General features: G+C 36.5%; 1 protein-coding gene across 1 annotated transcript in view; it reads left to right on the forward strand.

Annotated features, from left to right (window-relative positions):
* Positions 1-12,349, forward strand: part of KCNH5 (potassium voltage-gated channel subfamily H member 5) — a 199,810-nt gene extending 187,461 nt beyond the window's left edge. Inside the window, exon 10 of the mRNA XM_087932788.1 lies at positions 11,016-12,349. Coding sequence (XP_087788914.1) covers positions 11,016-11,960 — 945 coding nt within the window. The 3' untranslated portion in view covers positions 11,961-12,349. The remainder of the gene's footprint in view (positions 1-11,015) is intronic.
* Positions 12,350-16,834: the final 4,485 nt, after the last annotated feature.

Genomic DNA, 16,834 nt, shown 5'->3' on the forward strand with positions numbered 1-16,834 from the left:
TGGTGGTTTTCTTGCAGATGTTTAATTATCAAATTAGGTAACATCATCAGTGCATCAACTCAAGTAATTCTGTGACCATTTTGTGAGGAAATTAGAGGAAAAGAGCCTTAAACACTAGCACATGTTTATTACCTAAGCTTTTTCTCACCTAATAATCTATTATTCTGAGCCTACAGTGGCCTCTAAGAAACTCACAAGCAAACAGGAATGCAATATCAATCTCTCGGACACGTTTCCTAGCAGCTGGCATTCCGATAATATTGCCTCTAATACAGGAGATAATATTTAATTATCATTAGTCTTTGATAGCCAATCTCATTAATCTAATTCCATGCAAATCACTCCCTTTTTAAAAACCTGCCATTGGATCTTTATGTGATGAATTTGTTGAGCTAGTAGACTTTCTTCTCCATAGTTGGAATAACCTCACACCATTTTTATGATCCCTCAGCCAATTTGCCTGGTGAAAATGCAATTATATTAGAGCTGAAAATAGGAAGTTCGGAAAGTACAAATTTTGCCATGAATGCATTATGTATATTATTTGCATATCAGCATACCAGCTTCCATTTCCTAGCTCTCATCTGCAAAACAGAAGCCTATAGTACAGTGTTAAAATTATTTCTGATTAACATAAAGTGATGTATATCTAATACAAAATATTGAGACAAAGGAAATATACTTCTAGAAAATCCAGTTAAATCCAGTTAAACACAGCAGCTGCAAATTTATTCATACATCCTGAAATAAGCTCTACTGAATATTATAGGACTTAGTTTCACAGAATTGCATGGTACTAGGTTTTGCTAGAGAATTTGATTAAACAAGCTGAGATAATTCTTAGTTCTTATAGTGGCATGCAGATTATAGTATTCCTTCATATCAGTTTATACCATATATTCTCTGAATTTGTTGGTTGAATTCTTCCCAGGTCAAATATTTCATAAGAAAATACAGTCATTCAAGAATGTTGATTAAAAATATGAACATGTATATATGTAAGCATATGAGTGTAATGCTAAGGATGAGCTTACAAACTCTAGTCAAGATTCTCTTTCTTGATTATAGCTGACAGTTTGTTGTCTGCTGAATTTCTTCTGGCAGGTAAACCTTTGATCTTCATCCTCAACATCCCAACATAACATCCCAACTGTGCCTTCTGCATGGGTGTATGAATGCTCCACAGTATTCTTCTTCCTCTTTTGTTCTTTATCAGGCTTTGGATAGTGCCAAACAATTCTCTTCAATCCAATTTAGCTCTGCCAACCCTGTTATTCTTTACTAACTCTAACAACACAGCAGCAGCAGCCATTTGCTGTCTACATCCAGTTAATTGCTAGGCAACTTCTAAACCCCCATCCAGTTCTTTTCCTTCCAAGAATTCTGCCAGCAGATTCTCCAGTGGGCATCTAACATCAAGACTTGTCATTTGCAGCCTCACCTTTCTTAAGAAAGCAAGTAAACCTGTGATGACCCGGGGCATGGCACAAAGGCAACACAGTCAAATAAGCAAGAATTATCTCCAACTTTATTATCTCCAACTTTGCCCCCAATGTCCAGGTTACCTTTGGCTGGAGAAAAAGTCTCCCAGAAACAGCCTTTAACTATAGAAAATTCAGTCCAAAAGAAGACTGTAACTAAAAATCCAGACAAACAAAGCTGCAGTAATTAACTTGACAGGGCAGGAGAAAGCCTTTCAGACTTGAAAGCACGGCAACACTCACACGGTTGGGAAGATGCCAGGAACACAGATAAGCCACAACGATACCAGATAAATTCACGATTTGCTCTCAACAATTTGCTGTGTGCAGCTTCCCTTTTTAAACACTGTGCTCCCAACTGCAGCTAATGAAGGGAATCAGGGCCCTTTCCTCCCCCCTAAGCCATGCAACTCACATTGCTCCCTTCTCCATTCCTCCCTGCGTGCCCTAGGATGAAGAGGGCCTGGGTCTTCCTCTGAATTCCCTCTCCCTTGCTCTACCTCTTATCTGCTCTGCCCAGCCAGACTGTGCCCTTCCCCAGTTTCTTCCACAGCCAATGGAGACACACTTCCACTGCCTATCAGCTGTTTGGCCTTCTCCTCTGAATCAGATTCCAACAGGGGCATGACAAAATCTTTGATCTTCCCATCTTTTGCTCTCAACTCATAGCATCCCAACTGTGCCTTCTGTATTAGTTTGTGAATGCTCTGTAGAATCCTTCTTCCTCTTTTGTTCTTTAGGAAGCTTCTTTGGATATTGCCACTTGATCTATGAGAATCTCAACTATTACCAATTGTCAGCAAAGAAAAATCAAACTGTTCAGGATTTTTTTTTAAAAATGCCATGAGATCTGCCATCATTTAAGAGTCCATAACTTCCTGTATTTTAAACAATGGATAAATTGAACCAATATTAGAGGTACAATGATAAGTCAGCAAGAAGCCATGATTAAAGGCAGGTTTGTCATAATGCATGTTACAATATTACTGAAACACCTTTTCTTACAGTTATTATTGTTCCATGGATGGTAAATCCTGGTTCAAAAGTGGAATGACTCCCTTGAGTTGAGATCAACTCCTCACGGTTATATTCATGGACTGAACTGGATAGTTTTCTTGCTGGCACTACATAACTGATTTGTTCTTACCTGATTTGGAATGCTGCCTTGGTGTTTCATGGTTCATTCTCATACAAATATTCCCTGGATTTATCCTTGCTTAGCTTTTGCAACCTGACAAGGTTGACTAAGTATTGTCCTCTTTCTGGGCAAATCCTAGGTACTTGGAAAACATTTCTTTCATGTCAATCTGTGAACAGCAGCAGACAATGAGACCCTGGCATAATTAACAAAATTTCCTCTCACCATTCCTAGCCATTTCTAACGCCAGCGGCTCTATGTAAAATTGCTTTTTTTTATTCAGCCTCTTCAGCATCTCCCAACAGCATTTTATAACATTCTCCAATTTTTACAGAAGCATAATGAAACAAAATATAACACAAAAAAATCCAATTCAGTCCACCAAGCCCTTCATTATTACCTCACTTAATGGCATCATTAGACTTGTTTACTTACTTCTCATAATATTTTTGTTGTTGTTGTTGAGCTGCTTTATAGCTCTGGGCATAGTCATCCCACACATAGTTATCTTTGATTGCATAAAAGGAATTAGATTGCTGATAGGCAAGGCAAAATATGCCGGATCAGTTTTCTGTCAAATAAAGATGAGAATATTTTTCACCCACAAAATGCACACAGATTTAAGATTTAAAATTGCACACATAACATCTGTATGGACAGAAGATGTCTGAATTAATGGGTAATTTTTTTTTCATTAACCACATAGAAATTCTCCTTTTCACCTTTGACAGACATGATCAAAAAAATCAAGATGACAACCATGACAATGCAATCAATCCTCCACCAATTTTTTTATGCACATAAAAAACATTCACCACTTCGATTGCACCATTGTTGTAAGCTGCCCAGAGTTGGTTTGAAATGAGATGGGTGGCAAATAAATTTAATAATAAATAATTTTTGATCGCCGTTTTTCTTTTTATCATCTCCTGTAGACACTCTTGGTAAGGTTATGGTATGGCACATGCATGGCTTGTAACAATGTGGGTAGAACAGAGAAAGTTGTAGGAACCAAGAGTGAAAGTTTGCTATACAATCTTGCACTGACTATTTTAGTTTGACTCTGAAATAGAGGGCTGGAAAATAAGAATAAACTTTTATCTTGCTACTGTGTATGACCCGTGTCAGTAAAAATGCTCAAAATAGGGATGTAATGAAATTGAACTTTACCTTATATAAATCTGATTTCAATCTTATATACATTTTTTTAAAAAAATGTATTTCTATCATTTTTGGCAATTTTGATTTGATATTTTGAAATCCCCTTATCTTTATTTAAGCCAGCATCTAGCAGTTCTATGCCTACATTTATAAATAATGTTTATATAACATTATGTTTAAGCATTGGTACATTTTATAAAACTAAAATGCCCAGACCTTTTAAACAATGCTGCATGCTGACTGTTGATTAGTGTTGTACATCAATAGTCTGTGTTACATAATGGGGATTACTTATTTTTGTCCAGGAAATTTATCATTTCATTTGCAAAAACAAAACTATGCTCAGTTCACTGTTTGAATAATGCATTACAAATGAGGTTTTCTCTCACAACTTGCATTTGCACAGTTTCTTAGCTGGAAACATCTCAACAGAAGTTTATTTTCAACCAATTTAATTGGTTGAAAATGGAATTGTACAAATACTATTTGGGGGAACAGTATATGTTAAACCATCACCTAAATAACTCTACAAAAGACCCAGAAGACCTTGTAAAATTAAGGGAATTAAAAATGTCCCTTCCTTGCTTTTCTGTACATTCCCCAAGATCACACAGTTGTCCACATTACATGAAAATGTATTGACCCTTTGGGTAAACATTATAAAAATGATGTATATTTCTAATGCAATCATGGTGTTGATCCTGAAGATGACCTGAGTATAGCCATATTTTATTCTAGCTTTTGTCTATTTTTTCCTTTACCTTTTGTTACTCAGAAGGCTGACACGTGATGTTAGAGTGAACACCACCTTCACTTACATAGAACCCATGACACTTAGTTGAAATAAAACTCACAAAGATTTAAACAGAACAAAACATATTTAGTTAGAATCACCCAATATATGAAATGATAGAACCAATGATAGGTCTTTGATAGGTCCTACACAGGTCTTATTCTGTCACTATACTAGCTAACATGGTATTCAAAACATGGTATATACTTTAGCCTTTATTCTATTTTCCATTCACAAAATCTTTTTCTTATGCCTCTTTATTATTTGGATGACATTTCTTTCAGAAACCTTGGCTTCTATGTGTTGCTGGCACAATGGTGCTCAAGTTGAATTTCTGGTGATATTAATGACCCTTATTGGTAGAGCAGAGATTCACAATTTTTACAAAACCAGGCAATGATGCTTATTCCCCTAAACATCATCCAAGAGATTTGTGAGCTGAACTGAACTGACTTTTTTCTTTCTCTATTTATTTTTAAAAGCATCAAATGAATAGGAACAAAAGATGAATGACTTAAATGTGTGTTTAGTTTAGTTTAGCTTACTGTATTGTCATTGCACCTGATACAACGAAATCAAATACCATCTTCAGTGCACATCATGACCATGAAAATAAACACAAACACACATCCTTCACACTCCACACATTGAACCGAAAACCCCAGACACCGCACCAACACTGCACTATACAGTAGAATTCAAAAGAGCTACTCCCCTGGGATAGAAGCTGTTTTTCAGCCTATTTGTCCTTGTTTTTATTATCCTGTACCGTCTGCCATATGGTAATAGTTCAAAAAAAGGGTTCCCAGGATGAGATGGATCTTTGAGAATGTTTTGAACTTTCTTAAGGCAGAGGAGCTACAAAGTTCTTCCAAAGAGGGGAGAGGACAACCAATGATCTTTTGGGCAATGATGTTCATTTGCAGACAGAAAATTAAACTAAACCAACATATCCAGCAGCAACTAAAATCATACAGCCTTTTAAGCAAATCTTTTTTCTCCCACAGTAATGGGTCCCAAGATCACATTATCAACACAGCAGAAATTGCAATGTAATTTGTCAGTTCAGTTTCTACTGAACAACAATTGTATTTTGGAAATCAATCATAACCATAATGTTTTAACTGCAAAACCATCTTGTTTATGGATTGATTTGGAGATTCATGTTTGCATGGAATTACATTTTTGTAAGACTTAATCTTTGCCATGTAAACCCTTACAAACTGAATAATAAAAAAGATGTACCTCGAAGGTTTTTTAGAAATATGGGTTGGAGCTAAAAAAGGAGGAGAAGGTATGTACTAAATGTTAAATAAGGCCATGTAAGAACTTGTGAATTTGGAAAGGAGGACAATCTGCTTCGTGTTGTCTTTTTGGAAAGCTTGTCCAAGCCCATTTTTAAAATTAGTTTATTTAGAAAAATTATATGGCTGCCCAACTCACTCGTGATGACTCCAGGTGGCTTACAAGAGTAATATCTCAAATACAAGACTCAATGAACCCTGGCAACAACAATCAAACATGATGGGCTCCATATCACCCTCAGGGGCCCTCAGGCCCATTGGCAAAACCATGTCTTCAGGGCCTTTTTGAAAGAGAACCAAGATGGAGGCCAACCTTATTTCCTTAGGGATGATTTTCCACAGGCAAGGAGCCCCCATAGAGAAGGGTCTTCTACTTGGTCCTACTAGATACTCCACCTTACTGCTCTGGTGGGACAAGTAGATGTACTGGGACAAGACAATCCTTCAAATAACCCGGTTCCAAGACACACAGTTTCTAATTCTCAAGCATGAATCAAAGTATGAGGCTACACTATCCTCACAGACAACCCCACAAGGACTCATGTAACTAACTAATCTACCATCAGGCCTGGCCTAACAACAGGACCCAAAAAGTTAGTAGACTAAGGCAACTTAAGAACAAGTGAGAATTTTGGAAACAGTGAGATGGAAAAGATTATTCGTGGATCACAGAAGTCCCTATGCACATTAAATGGCAAAGGAACTGACATAGTAAATGACATATCAGGATCCCACCCACTTATTCATCTCAATTCTTGAAGCCTGAAGTATAGATTTCCAGACTCCTACACAGTATTGATTTCTTCCTTCTGCAGAGGATGTATGTGTGTTTGTTGCTGAATTACAAGTTGTTGTTTTTTTGAAGTACAGAAATAGCTGGTTGGTCAATGGTGGAAGCAGAATGGTCTGTCTACCTTGTATTAAGGCAATTTTTAAATGCTGGCCAACAACTAGACAAAAAGGCCAAAATATGTTTTATGTGCTATGCCAGTTTCTAGAGCTGACTTTCTCTGATATATCTTTAATTAATGCTTTTGTTGTTTTATTATCAGAACTACACTGAGCAGCAAATTTTAATATGTTTCTCTGGGCTGATCTCCAATGAACCATCATGTGGAACAAGCTGCTTGTTCACATAGTTCTCACAGGGTATCCAACTCTTTCTTGAAATGAGACTGGTTAAAATTTAGGTAGAATAAGATTTCATTTATCTAAAATAAGTGAGGAAGACATAGCCAGGTACTGACTGTAGAACAGATCATGAACTGTTCTTATACAAGAAGAAAGAAGAAAGTAAATAAGTTTCTACAATATGATCCTAAACATATAATCACAATTTTCAGTGAGACATCAGGAATTCCTTCAAAGTTTGAACCTCATTTATAGAAGACAAGATAAATTATGGAATGAACTGAAAAGCTGCTAAAGATGAAGAAACAGAAAAAAAAACCTGGATGCCAGGACAAACCATGGAAATTGCCTAGAAGAGAAGTAGAAAAGATAAAAATTTCAGGAAGGAACTTAAGAGCAAGTTTCAAAGAGTTGTTATAAGAGATAAAAACAGTTTTACAACATCTATAAAAATATTGAAGTTGGAAACAGACAATTCTGTAACTAAGGAGGAGTTTCCAACCTTGAAATGGTATGCTAAAAGATAGATAGTAACCAATTTAAAGAAGTTCAAAGAAAGATGGAAGGAGTATGCTGGACTACTGTGCAATAGAGAAGCCAAGGTATTTTAAAAGGTATATCTTATCTATAAGAACCTCAAGTACTAAATGATTAAATTAAATCAGCAATTACTAAGTCAGAAGGCTATAGGAATTGATGGAGTACAAAGTATTATACAATATCCTTAATTTCACATGCTAGCAAAATAATGTTTACAATAATCTAATGCAGATTAGAGCCCTATATGAAAATGAGATGCCAAATGTTCAATCTGGCAAAAAAAGAAGAGGAACATGTGACATTATTGCTCATGCACACCGGATAATTGAAAGCCAAAGAATATCAAAAAGAAGACAGTATGTGCTTCATTGATTCTACAAAGGCTTTTTTTGTATGTCAATCACATCAAGCTGTAAAATCCCACAAAATTTCATTGTTCTCATGCAAAACGTATAGACAGGTCAGGAAGCTACAGTACAGACAGAACATGGTGAAACAGTCTGAGTTCAAATTAGCAAAGGAATGAGACAAGCATACTCTCCCTTATTCATTTGATTTTTATACTTAAAATATATTAAGGGAAGTTGGATTGAAAGAAAATGAACATGGTTTTAAAACTGGAGGAAGAACTATCAATAATCTGCACTGATGTCATTATAATGCTGATGTCATTACTCTGGTAGCCAAAAATGCAAAGGAACTGCAAGTAGTAATAACAATTAACTAGTACAGTGAAAAAATGGGATTCAAAGTAAATATAACAAAGACTAAAGTAATGACAACAAGTACCACAGCCAGCTGACAATAGAGATTTTGAAATAGTAGGTGGCTTCTGCCTTTCAGGATCATCCATCAACAGTTAATGAATCAGTGGTCAAGTAATTTGGTGTAGGCTAGCATTTGAGAGAGTAGCTTTGAAGGACTTTAAAAAAATATTCAGATGTTATAATAAGTTGATACCTACAAAGATCAGAATGGTGCAGCCAATGGTGTTTCCTGTGACATTTTATGGAAGTAAAAATTGAATAGAGAGACTATTGGTCCTTTTGAACTTTGGTGTTGGAAAACAGTCCTAAGAACACCATGGATATAGACAGTTCTCAATTTACATCTAATTGTAAATTCAAAGTTACAATGCCGGGGGGTGGGATGGGGCTTATAACCATTTTTCACACTTTTAGTTCATGCAGCATCCCTCTGATCACATGATCAAAATTCGGGTGCTTAGAAGCAGACGTCTATTTGTGACAGTTGCAATGTCCCAGGTAATGGGATTGCCGTTTGCAACCTTCTTCTACCCAGAAATCTTGCATATTTTATTTGAGAGATATTTTAAAAATCTATGTGTTCTAAGTTGAGAGTTCACTGAAGACTTCTATGGCATGATTTTCCATATTGAAATTAGTATTGCCTTTGGCATTGCAATCCATAAAGTGGATTCACAGGTGAAGCAGAGGAAAGATCACTGTTTACTATTAGACCCTATGCTTAGTGTGTATCCAAGGGCCTAAAATCTGCTTTTCATAACTCAAAATAAGCTGAAGACAAGTACTGCACAATGGCACATATTATTGGCCCATGCATTTATGAAGTGTTGTTTTGCAGATCTGTACATTGGTGAAACAAAACAACCACTTCATAAATGCATGGCACAAAATAGGAGAACAAACCCATCAGGACAAGATTCAGAACTCCATCTGCATTTAAAAGAAAAAGGCCACTCTCTTGAAGACAGCAAAGTCCAAATTTTGGACAGAGAGGACTGCTGGCTTGAAACAGGGGTCAAAGAGCCCATCTATGTCAAAATTGAACAGCCCTCTTTCAACAGAGTGGGGCAGGGATATGATATCATCTATCTCCAGTCTACAACACAGTCCTTTCAGCAGTTCCAAAATGGCTCCACACCCATTTGCACTACTCAGGTGACCCTGAGGACACAGATAAACCTCCAGGTGGCCTCAATGACTCTCTAAAAGAATGCAAATGACCAGCTGTCTGCAAGGAATGAAAATCATTCCATTGCCAGGCAGAGCTGAAGAAGCTTCTTGGATAAGAAGCAAAATGTCTCTAAAGAAAAACAAACAAGTCCAGATGTTTCTTGAAAAAAGCACATTTGAGACAACCATGACATATATGACTGAGAATCTCCATAGACGTTTAAAATTTGTGCAGTCTCTTTATCCTCTGCTTGTTTTCTTAATTCTCCTCGACCTCATCACCATTTTTTTCTAAAATTATTTTAATATTTTTGTATCATGTTGTTTTAGTTGATATTGTTTTTGCAAACTCTAGCACTGCTGAGTACATGACTCTGTTTTGTAACGTGTCCAGAGCACCAGCTGTAGCAAGAGAGAGAGAGAGAGTGATATATAATTAAAAATTTTATTTGCTGTCCCCTGCAGCTTGGACTGAAGAAAACAGCAGTCAAAGGAAGGAACATGCAGTTCTTAAATGAATATCTGTCTATTCTCTATTTAGGTCATATCAGAGAGATAAAAGCATCAACCTGTTTTTCCTCCTCCTCCTCCTCCTCCTCCTCCTCCTCCTCCTCCTCCTCCTCCTCAATAGATTCTAACTGGCATAACTTGAAGTCCTAAATTATTGTGAACAGTTGCAGTAACTGCAGGCTGTCATTGTGTCCTTATTATATTTGATACGCTTTCATTCTTTTATTTAGAACAAAGGCAACTTTGATCTATCAACTGATATTCTGGATTAACTTTCAGCATATCAGATTCTTATCCTACTCATTCATTGTGGTCCCATCAAAAACGCTCTTGCCTCCTGTACAACATTATTGAAATGCCAATAGATTTAATTGCTGTAAGAACCTTTATAATATATTGTGAGCAGGTCCTTAACTACCAGTTTCAGTTATAGTTTCTTCCTGGTAAACCTTTGTAAATTGGCTTACAATTTCTCCATTTATCATGTAACCTTGTATTAAATTGAGGTATTTCATTAGCTTTTGGAACTACTATGGTGAGTTTATTTTAGGTCAAGCTCGAGAGAGATATAATTATAGTGCATACCATACCACAACCTATTTACAAAATCCGTGCTGCAGAATGCTATATTTTTTGGCTTTATTCTTCTGTCTTTATTGGAACTTGTCCCAAATAAATAGATATTTTTGTTGTTGTGCTTTTGTATAAATGCCATCATTAGGTGAAATAAGCTCTAACTTTTCCCAGGAAAGGTTATAAAATAACAGAGTATGATGCAGTACATAAAGTTAAGGGATTATATCGTTACAAACAATGGATAAACTAAAGTTAGATATATGTCTCCATCACGCAGTTTCTGTTGGCCAAATATCTTTAAATTCACTTTCAAGAAAATTTAAGTAGGAAAGCATTACTCTTATTAAACTTGTAATATATGTTCATGTTGAAAATATAGCTGCTTCACTCACAAAAGTGTATTTCCTTCTTGCCACATAACTTGTTTATTTCCCTTCACTGCAGATTATTTTCCGAAAAATCAGTGATGTCAAGAAAGAAGAAGAGGAGCGCCTGCGACAAAAGAATGAAGTGACCTTGAGCATCCCCGTGGACCACCCTGTCAGGAAGCTCTTCCAGAAATTCAAACAGCAGAAGGAAATGCGGAACCAAGGGACGACAATTATTGATCCTGAGAGGAATACCCTCCAGGTGGACACCCGAACCATGCAGAATGGTGCTGCCATCACTGGCACCAGTGTGGTCACTGTATCTCAAATTACACCCATCCAGACATCATTATCCTATGTGAAAACCAGTGAGGTGGTCAAACCAAACAAAAGGGATGCCGCAGAGCTCAAACCAAATAGCAATGGGGACCCAGAATGTCTCAAAGTTACCAGTCCTGTGAGGATGAAAAACAGCAATGGGAAAGGGTGGCTTCGATTAAAGAACAACATGGCAGGCCAGGAAGAGAAAAAAGAAGAGTGGAATAACGTCACCAAGGCAGAGTCCATGGGGCTGTTGTCAGAGGACCCCAAGAACATTGATTCAGAAAATGTAACAAAAAACCCACTGAGGAAAACAGACTCCTGTGACAGTGGGATCACAAAAAGTGACCTTCGTTTGGACAAAGCTGGGGAGAACCGTAGCCCCCTAGAGCACAGCCCTTGTCAACCAGATACAAAACACCCCTTTTACCCTATCCCAGAACAAGCCTTACAAACTACACTCCAGGAGATCAAACATGAACTCAAGGAAGATATCCAGCTGATAAGCAGCCGGATGGCCATCCTGGAGAAGCAGGTGGCAGACATTTTAAAAATCTTGTCTGAAAAGAACACGTCACAGACACCATCTTCAAAATCCCATTTATCTCCTCAGCTACCATCACAAATACCTTGTCAGGACATTTTTAGTGTCTCAAGGCCAGTGTCACCTGAATCAGAAAAGGATGAAATTCACTTTTAATATATTCCTATTTTTCTTTGTATACCAAGCGTATGCTGTGAAATGGGCATGCACACATACTCCTGCACAGATATACAAACACATGTCTGTGTGTGAGCGTTGGTAAGAGTGTCCGTGCATCTGCATAGATACAGATCCAAAGAAAAAGAGATAAATGCAGAGTTGTAGTTTGTGTAGGTGTATATATAAATTATAAATATAAAAATATATTTTCACTTGCATTCAATATGACTTGAACATGAACAATGGATTTTGATATGTAAATATTGCATGTCCAGCTGGATTCTGGCCTGCCAAAGAAAACAGTTATTAACATAGATATTGCTTGTATGATATGCAGTTGACTGCATGCACATTTTCAATTATTTATAATATCTATTATAAAATAAAAGGATGAATTTTGTTTTTAAAAAGTGAAAAAAGGTATTGTATTGCTTAATGAACAACAGTCGTCTTATAATACCTGGATGAAAGGTTTTTAAATTGTTGGTAAAAACAAGAAAGAATCTACCACAGGAAAATGCTTGCTATTAGTGTTATGTAATCATATATTCACTGAAAGTTATCTATTTGAAGCACAATCTGATGCATCCTATTAAATTCCTATTAAGTCCTATTAAATTCAGTGAAACCTATTCTCAGGTAAGTACGAAGAGAACTCTATCACTGGTCACTCTTCCATATATAAAGTACATATATATGGAATACTGCATAACAGATTAAAAATTGAAAAATTCTTCCTTGTAAATTTCATCTATTTAATTTTGGTGTTGGCACCATCATACAATGATTATACAATGGCGCCTGTCCTCTGAAAAAGTTCCTAAGGTACATTTACCATATAAGAAATATCTAGTGCTACTAACAAATAGCAAAAAAGCATTTTTTATATAAACTGGGCTTAAAATACTTTTTTTTTAAAAAAATCATTAATTCAGGCAATATCATTTTGCATGGATAGTTCATGTCCATGCTTCTATCTTCAATATATTTCATGGAACTAATGATAGTTCTTAACCTGCATATATGAACATAAATATTATATGTAAGTATCTTTCACAGATTCCTAGTTTGTATTTCAGGCAATGTTATCTTTCTCAAAAACATTGCTTGCTGAGGGTGACTTGTTTTCCTCAAATCTCTGCATCCTGAATTAAGTGGACTCATAGTGGAGTATATTGCTCTCTATCCTTAATCACAAAAATTCCTCTATCAGGTTTCAACAGGTCCTACTATCTTTTGTATCAAAATGGTAGAAAACCATAGCAAAAAAAAAAAAAAATAGAGAATATTGCATAACTCAATACAAAACAACTGCTTCATAAGCAGAAGGTACCCGGCTAGATTCCAAGCAGCTGCAGGTAAGGTTGGGAGGGACTCCAATCTGGAACCCTGAAAAACTGTTGTCAGTCAATACAGACAATCTTGGCTTAAATAAACTGACTCAAAGCTGACCAAAGCAAAATCATGGCAGAGGCAATCGCAATTGCTACACCAAGGCTTCCTCGTGTTAACACCTAAGACAGATGGCTAGAACAGAAAGCTGGGGATTAAGCTGCTCCAGAGAGGCAATGAAGCAGCCACTGTAGTGCCAGATCATGTGCCAGGATGAAGGCTTTGCCCAACCCACAATCCAATTCAATATACCACTTGTTTCAGTCTGTCAATGATCATAGGGCTAGTTCTTCAAAATATAGTTACATTTTTGTTCTTGTGACTGACACAGGACATATCTTTTCACAAATCACCACATTTTAGGTGGCAGTTTTCTTTGACCATTTCCTCCAAGCTTGCCTCATAATTTCATAAAAAGATTCTCCCTCTTTCCACTATAAAATTAGCTCAGATCTGACCAAAACTCAAACCCATTTTGCTATCTCTATTCCCAAAAGAACTCTGGAGGCTGCTAGTTGAATTACGTGTACTTTTTCTTAATTTCATGATTATTTGATAGGACCAGTAGCAGCTTTCCAGGAGATCCATCATATTTAAATATACTCAGTTATTTATTTTCATACCATTCTTCAAATGTATTCCTATAAAGTTATATTTCCTGTGGCTTTTTGAATATGTAAAATGTTTAAATGTGAAATGAAGTGTACTTTAGTGGCCTTTCCCTATTGGTGCCTTATGCTGGATTTTCTGTCATGCCCAACTAACATTTGAAGTCCAACACAAGTGGAGTAGATTGTTCTATACATCCATGTGATATTTTTTTCTTAAATTCTATGAATTTCTATGAAACATTCAGAAGAACTCTTCTGGAGTCAGAATGGACACTTGGAAGGACCTGAATACATACTGCTTCCTACTTCATGTTTAAGATGGTAACATTTTAGCTCCAGTGTTGGGACTCAGAAAAAGTATTTAATAGTGTTAGTGATTGGGGACAAACCCCCAAACAGAATGTGCAGCAGCAGTCAAGCCAGGCAGCCAAATGAGAGAGGAAGGGCCCTAGAGTTTACACACACTGATGACAAACACTGTTTTTGTAGTTTAAATAGTTGTTTAATCCAATTAGAGTTTAAACATTGTCAATCAGTCCATATGTCATTCACAAATATATCCATTCAGTAACTTAGTCCATTCACTAGTCAGTTCTATATCCTTATCTGCTTGTAAAGATATCTTCTCCTCTGATACCTTTCCTTTTGAAGACAACGCTGAGTATTCACAGGATATCAGCACATCAATGAAATAGTCCTTTCGTTCAGGTATTCAAACAGTTGTAGCAAACAGTAGCAAACAAACAGTAGCAAGCAGACAAAACAAGCAGAGAGATTAAGTGTCTCTTACTGCCTTTTATTGCCGTTTGTAACCGCACCCTTAATTAGTTAATTACAAGCAGTTTGGTGCTTAAAGCTACAAGTTACAAACACCCAAACCTTGGTTTATATATTTATTCACCCAAACTTAGTTGGTGTATCATTGTTATACCCAACAAATAGGTAAGCTAATATTTGTGGGAAAGATAGTGCATCTCGTGGGTTGGTTTGCACATGTGTGTTTGTAGTGCTTGAATCTATGGCTGAGTGGTTGTGAAACAAAGTAACAGCACAATTCTTTGAGTCAAATTCAAGTCTAAAGTTACTTTGCAACATTAGAGAAGTGATTTGTGATGATCAAAAGATGACAATCTTCATGAACCTGCTTTAACTTGGGTTTTACTTTGTGCTTGAAACAGAAATGGTCCGTTAATTGACTGCCTAAACATTTACAAGCTGATATCCTTGCAATTTGATTCTGTGCGATGCTTGATTGGACATAGTAGGAAGTAAAGAGGAAACTTCAATAAATTTAATTCTTGTTGCAGCTAAGACCTATGGGAGATCTTGCAAACCAGCCTACTTCACTTCTGATCTGCCAGAATGAAGAATAAGACAGTTTTACAGTTATTCTAAGCTGTCATAACAGTGATTTACAGTGCACTGCTGTTGTATACTATCCACCGTGCTCATCTTGCAATGTAGAAATGGAGAAAAAATGACTTTGGGACAATGGGCAAAAGGCTCTTTGTTTTTCTTTGCAGTTGCGGTGCATCCTAGAATGTAAACAGAATTAAACAAATTGCATTTTTTACAAGGTGCTTTTAAATCATTGTTGATTGCATGGACAAATTTCTGTAGTTTTTCTGGCAAGATTTTTTTTGGAAGAAAGTGATTTGCCACTGACTTTTTCTTCCTGGGAGTGAATGACTGTCCCAAAGTCACCAAGCCAACTTTCATGCCTAAAATGGAATTAGAACTCAGGGTTTCCTGGTGATTGGCCCAAAGTCACCCAGTTGGCTTTGTGACTAAGGTATGACTAGAATACATAGTCTCTTCATCTCCAGTCTAGTGCCTTAACCATTACACCAGACTCTTTACAAGATGCATGCTTGTTTCAAAATGATTCAGGAATCATTTTCCCTTAAATTCTAAAATTCTAATTATAGTTCAGGTGGCTGAATAAGAAAGACATCCTGACTAAAAGATGGGCAGTCTTCCAAAAGAAGATTTTCTGAAATGAAGGCAATTTGACACTTGGAACAGTGCCTAGTTGATGACAGCATGGTGCTCCTATTTTTGGCATGGTGAAGTTTAGACTTGCAACATCAATCTGCTTAATTTTCAAATAGACCTGCTAAGCCTCTGCATCATGTAGAGATTGTGATTTAGGAAGATACATAAATAAAATTGGGGAACATAAGTCTTTGCTCAACCCAAGAGTTTGTTTTCTAGACCAGAATTTTAGAATATGCCCCACCTTTCCATTTTCATCCCAATGATTTCTTTATTTTTGAAATAAAGGTGAAGATGAAAAAAGGAGTTACTGTTAAATTAATCAAAAGCCTTGTTGATCTATTGTTGGTCAAAAGTGTAATTCTTTTTGATACGAATGAAGCTGGAATAATCACAAAGATGTTTTGCTGGGTTGTGGGATTTCATTTTGCTCCAGTGTGCTGATATGAAGGTAGCCAAGGCTCAGAATGGAAACTGAAGAATTTTAGAACTTACAGCTATTTTCCTATATATTTTAACCATTTCTTTGTTGGGTGCAGCTTTAGGTATGCTTATAGTGGATTTAGTTCTAAGCAGATTTACATAAGATTTATTTAGTTCCTATTATATGTCCTGAATTTTTTATGTGTCAAACTTTGTGAGAAGTTTGTAGCTGGCATTGTGCTTAATTTTTAAAACAAAGGGAGGAATACATGCTGGGCATGACTTTTTGATTTTTTTTCCTAATTCCTTCAGTGGCAGCACCCATAGCAGATATTTGTATTTTCTTCTGCCTGAGAAAGTAACATGTTTCATCTATATGTGTATTTTTGAGCTTTTCTTCATGTTGCATCTTTGTGGTGTGTGTACACACACACACACACACACACAGAC

The sequence above is a fragment of the Pseudonaja textilis genome, chromosome 1, assembly GCF_049901715.1.
Source record: "Pseudonaja textilis isolate UNSWEBS1 chromosome 1, rPseTex1.2, whole genome shotgun sequence".
NCBI classification, from domain to species: domain Eukaryota; kingdom Metazoa; phylum Chordata; class Lepidosauria; order Squamata; family Elapidae; genus Pseudonaja; species Pseudonaja textilis.